Source organism: Orycteropus afer, unplaced genomic scaffold, assembly GCF_000298275.1.
Source record: "Orycteropus afer afer isolate SDZICR_OR568_19922 unplaced genomic scaffold, OryAfe1.0 scaffold00083, whole genome shotgun sequence".
NCBI lineage: Eukaryota > Metazoa > Chordata > Mammalia > Tubulidentata > Orycteropodidae > Orycteropus > Orycteropus afer.
In genome coordinates this window covers 7,770,216-7,775,492 of record NW_006921670.1, presented here as the reverse complement: position 1 = coordinate 7,775,492, position 5,277 = coordinate 7,770,216, and the positions used below count along the sequence as shown (strand labels likewise).

The window sequence follows — 5,277 nt, the reverse complement described above, 5'->3', positions numbered from 1 at the left end:
GAATTTGCTCTGTAAACTTCCACCCAAATCACGATAAAACTTAAAAAACAAAACAAACAAACAAAAAACTAGCTCACAATAGGGAGCTCTGTTGGTATAGTACCTAAGGCACGTGACTGCTAACCAGAAGGCTCGTGGTTCAAACCCATTTCCTTGGAAGGAAGACTGGGCAATCTACTTCCATAGTGATACCACCTCAGAAACCCAAGGAGGGGTCGCTATGAACTGGATTCGATTTGATGGCAGTTGAGTTTGTTTTTTTTTGGCCCACAATAAGACCAACATACCCTGGGAGCCTCTGAGTAGGTTTGAACTGCCAACCTTCTGGTTAGCTGCCAAGGGCTTAACTGATTGCATCACAACTATTACCACAATTGGAAATAAACAGGGACGCCTTCCTTCCTCCACCCACTCTCCCTGCAGACAGCAAAGCCTTTCTACTTACCATTCCGCCCACAGTGCCACCTGTGGGACAAAAGAGCAGTTGGCTGAGAGGGCCTCGCACCCCTTCTCCAGACCATGGGCCACTCCTCTGCCAGCAGCAGGTCAGGGCTTTGTATTCCCTCTCAGAGTTGGGGCTCCCTCCCTTCGCCCCCTCATCAGAAAGACACTGAGACACCCTTTATTTTGTAAGGGAAGACAACAAGGATGTCCCTCAGGGTAGTTGCCCGAGGCCAGACGGCAACATGTGCAAAGTTCAGTGGGCAGTTCAATCTCATCTCTCCTCACAAGTACAGGGCAAAAGTCATGCCCTCAGGAGCCCAAGTGTCTCAGGTCCTGGCCCACGGGAACTACTCACCGAAACTGTGGCCCATGATGGAAAAGCGATGCCACTTCAGGGCTGAAACAGAGCCAAGAGCGTCCGGATGGGCCCGACCCCCTTTTCGGCAGAAATCTCTCCCCAGACTCTGGGTCACCCCTTAGGAGACCAGCTGAGAAGAGGCCCCATGACTCTGCAGGGGACCCCCCCAGGGGAAGTACAGCTCTTCTGCTTCCCTAAAGTCCCCTCTGAATCCCTGGCAGAACCAGGACCAGGCCCAGGTGCCCTCCCCTGTCCCAGTCCAAGGATGCACGTCCCGCCCCACAGCCTCCCTCCGCACACACCCTGACTCACCTGCCGCCACTCTCCGGATCTCGTTCACAAAATCTTGATAGTGATATTGGACACCTGGGCTGTAATGGGATGAAAGCCCGTGGCCCCCGAAATCCATGGCGATGTAATACAAGTCTGAGACAGAGAAACAGGGGGCAGGTAGGCAGGGGTGTCCACACCCGTGGTCTTGGGCCCTCCTTGCTAAGCTGCTGCCCTGTCTGCCTCCTCGCCCCTCAGCTCCCTGCAGCCCCAGCCCACCCTGCGGAAGAAGAGGGATGAGTCTGTCAAAGGAGTTGGCATTGTCCAGCCAGCCGTGCAGGCAGAGAACAGGGTGGCCCTTCAAGGAGCCCCAGGTTTTGGCAGCGATGTGGCCCCAGGGCACAGGCAGCTTCAGCTCGGACAGCAGACCTGAAAGACAAAGCCAGTCACTCACTCTATGCACGGGACAGGCAGGGACAGAACCCCAGGGCACAGGCAGGTGAACCAGTGCAGAGCCTGAGGAAGTGCGTAGGCCCGTGTCACAGAAGGCATCAAATCTGAACGCAGCCAGGATGTTCTAGAATGGGCTGCTCAACCAGCTGGACCTGCACCCTGCCACTTGCTGGCTTGACGCTGGGCGAGTTAGTAACCACCACTCTCTGATTCCTATTCTGCAAATGTGGCCTACAGTGCAGCGACAAGGGCCAGCATCTTTGAAGCCTGCATTCAACTGAGCGCTTCCTGGCAGCCAGCTCCTACATCCTCGCTACATCCTCGCTACTGCTCTCATTTCAGACTGAGGCAGTGGGACACCAAGACCACACAGGGAGAACAAGGTGGAACGGAGACCGAAGCAGGTGGCACGCCCCAGGTCCTAATCCCCACATCAGTCTATCGCGGCAGACGTGACCTGACCCTGCAGCGACCTTATTACCCTGCTGCCCCACCCCCCGCGCCAGCCCGGCGCGCTCTGCTCCTTCACGGACACCCGCGCGCGCGCGCGACGACTCTACTCTGGGGGCTCTCGGAACCCTGACGGTCATGTGTAACTGTGTTTGGGCACCCCCAGCCCTCCGGGCCGCTCAGCTCGCTGTTCCTGGGACGTCTGAGGAAGCAATGGCGACCTCAGGAGGGGCGGCTTGCTCCACGCATCCTTCCCTCCTCCTCCTCCTCCGCGGTCGCAGAGGGCCCCAAGGCCCCCCCCCCATCCCACCCCGGGCCAGGGTCCCCGAGAGGGGCATCTTCACCCATCGTTCTGGTCCCGCGGACGCGTGGCCGTCACTCGAGCGCTGCGAAGCCGTACCCAAGGAGAGCGACGCCGGGAGTTTCGGAAGCAGCCCTCCTGCAGCTCAAGGCTTTGCCCGCTGGCCCCGCCCCGGTCCGCAGGCCCCGCCCATCGCGGCCGCGGCCCCGCCCCTCTCCCTCAGCTCGCTACGGGTCTCGGGCTGGAACCCTAGGGCCGTCGGACGTGCGCCTAGTCGCTGGGCCCGTGGGGTCCCGCGCGCGCAGAGACACCGCCCACACCCGGAGGCGGCCCCACGTGGGAGGCCAGCTTGCGACCGCCCGGCAGGGCCAGTGGGCAGAGAGGTAGGGAGCCCTGGGGTCACCTCTGCAGGGGCCAAATGACCTGTAAGATTCGGGGCTCCGCGTGGGGCACCGTCGGAGGCCTCGTGGAGTAGGCGCTGCTAGACACGTAGGTGGCAGGGCGTGGGCAGAAGGTGAGACAGAATGGAACGCGCGAAACGTTGCCCATCGCGCTGTCTCTGGTATGCTTGAGTTCCTACTTGAGTGCAGCTCGTGGACGACTGCCCTCGCTTTCGGAGACGCTCTACTTTACCAGACAGGCCGCCCTGGTCAGCGCTTGGTGTTTCCTGGTGAAGTGTCCACAGTGAGTGAGCTGGAGTCTGGAAGTCTCGCCATCCTGAGTCCAAGGGGCGTGCCCTTAGACTGAGTTGTACCTTTTGGCAAAACAAACTCACTGCCATCAAGTGCATTGACTCAGAGCGACCCCCTCCTGGGTTTCCCAGGCGGTATCTCTACCCAGTCTAATTTGCTAGGAGTGGCTGGTGGGTTTGAACCGCCTTCCTTCCGGTTAGCAGTCAAATGCCTGAGGCACTACGCCACCAGGTAGGTTCAGTATTCTTTGCCGAGACCAAAAGGCATCAACTCTTCTTTCTTTTTCATTATGCAACTTTTGCATGACTATGAGGCAATTGAAAAGACAGGGGACTGGGTCAGGTGACTCCTAGTGATCAAAGTGACATTTTTGTTTCTAAGACTTCAAAGAGGTCTTTAGGAGCTCTGGTGGAAGGAAGGTGGGACAATCTACTTCTGTAGTGATACTGCCTCAGAAACTCAAGGAGGGGTCACTATGAGTCGGATCCGACTTGATGGCAGTGAGTTTGGGTTTTTTTGGTTTGCAGATTTGCCCACTGCAATATGTGGTTTGGTTTCTTTCTTTTTTTTTTTTTTTTTTTTTTTTTTTTAAACAACGTGAACAATCTTTATTGAAGACATCGGGACACGAGAGGAGGAGGATGGTTAGCTCCTGCGTCCAAGACGGTGTTCAGAGTCAGAGTCCAAGTCGTAGCCCTCTGAAAGCCGTGGTTTGGTTTCTTGACTGCTGCTTGTTGACTGTGAATCAACAAGTAGAATAAAATACTTGACAACTGCATTTTTTTTCTCCATTTATCATGTTGTTTACTGGTCCACATATTTTTATATATTATGAAACCCACTGCTGTCAAGTCAAAATCGACTTAGAGACCCTCGAGGACAGAGAGGAACTGCTTCATAGGGTTTCCAAGGTTGTAAACCTATAACAGAAGCAGATTGTCTCCTGTGGGGCTGCTGGTAGGTTCAAACTGTCCACCTTTTGGTTAGCAACTGAAAACCTTACTTGCACCACTGGAGCTCCCTGTATGTACGTCTGTATATATATAACATATTTGTAAGTTATATATACATTTATATTATATGTTGTATGTTGTTGTTGTTATATGCCGTCGAGTCGGCCCCGACTCATAGCGACCCCTCCTTGGGTTTCCGAGGCGGTATCACTACGGAAGTGTATTGCCCACCCTTCCTTCCCAGGAGTGGCTGGTAGGTTTGAACCGCCAGCCTTCTGGTTAGCAGTCAAGTGCCTTAGGCACTATGCTACCAGAGTGCCTATGTTGTATGTATATTTCATATATATATTCCACGCTTTGCCTTATATATTTAAGGACCGTTTGTATTTATTTTTCTGTGAACTGATTATGCCCTTTCTCTATTTTTTCCCTAATTCTTTGTGATTTCTGGGAACTCTTAAATAGTAACATTAGTTCTATGTGACACGAGGTGCATATTTTCCCCCAGCTTGTCATATGTTCTTTGAATTTATGTTTTTTTTATTTTGTCATGCAGAAGTTTTTTTGTCTTTGTTTTTGCTTTGAATGTCATCCAATCCATGAGTCCGTCTTTTCTCACTTTGTTCTAGGTTTTGAGTCATCCCCATAAAGGCCTTTGCCGTTAAGCTTTGGGGTAGGTTGTTATACGACAAGATTATTGCTGGAACAGTGATGGGACAGAGAAAGAGTTTAGGAAATTACTTGTTAAATGAATTAATTTTAAAAAGAATGAATGATACAAAACCTGTTGTTGTTGTTGTTATGTGCCATCAAGTCGGCCCCAACTCACAGCAATCCCTCCTGGGGTTTCTGAGGTGGTATCACTACAGAAGTAGATTGCCCAACCTTCCCTCCGAGGAGTGGCTGGTGGATTTGAACCGCCAGCCTTCTGGTTAGCAGTCAAGTGCCTTAGGCACTATGCCACCAGAGCTGCTATACAAAATGTAGGAATACTAATTTACCTCAATCTTTTTTTTTTTTTTTTTTTTTTCATTCCTTCCAGTTCCCAGGAAGTGCTGTGGGATGTTTCCAGGCTGGGCACTAACTGCATGTACACTTTATTCTCCTTCAGACCATCTGAGTCTGTTCCTGTTGGGGGAAGTTGCTGAAATCTCTTTTTCAGTCCCTTTATGGTTTAGTTTTTGGATTGAATTGTGTCTCACCAAAAGTAGGTGTCAACTTGGCTGGGCCATGACTCTCAGTATTGTGTCATTTTTCTCCACTTAGCAATCCTACGCACTTACCCTGTGTGTGGTGAATCCTAACTTTTAAGGCGTCAGTGAGCAGGAGTAGACGTAGTTACGTAAATGAGGCAGA

General features: G+C 52.3%; 1 protein-coding gene across 1 annotated transcript in view; it reads right to left on the bottom strand.

Annotated features, from left to right (window-relative positions):
* Positions 1–2,825, bottom strand: part of SERHL2 (serine hydrolase like 2) — a 28,643-nt gene extending 25,818 nt beyond the window's left edge. Inside the window, exons 1-6 of the mRNA XM_007941790.1 lie at positions 2,700–2,825; positions 2,286–2,361; positions 1,352–1,501; positions 1,115–1,228; positions 800–841; positions 446–465 (exon numbers count right to left, since the gene is read on the bottom strand). Coding sequence (XP_007939981.1) covers positions 446–465; positions 800–841; positions 1,115–1,228; positions 1,352–1,501; positions 2,286–2,361; positions 2,700–2,825 — 528 coding nt within the window. The remainder of the gene's footprint in view (positions 1–445; positions 466–799; positions 842–1,114; positions 1,229–1,351; positions 1,502–2,285; positions 2,362–2,699) is intronic.
* Positions 2,826–5,277: the final 2,452 nt, after the last annotated feature.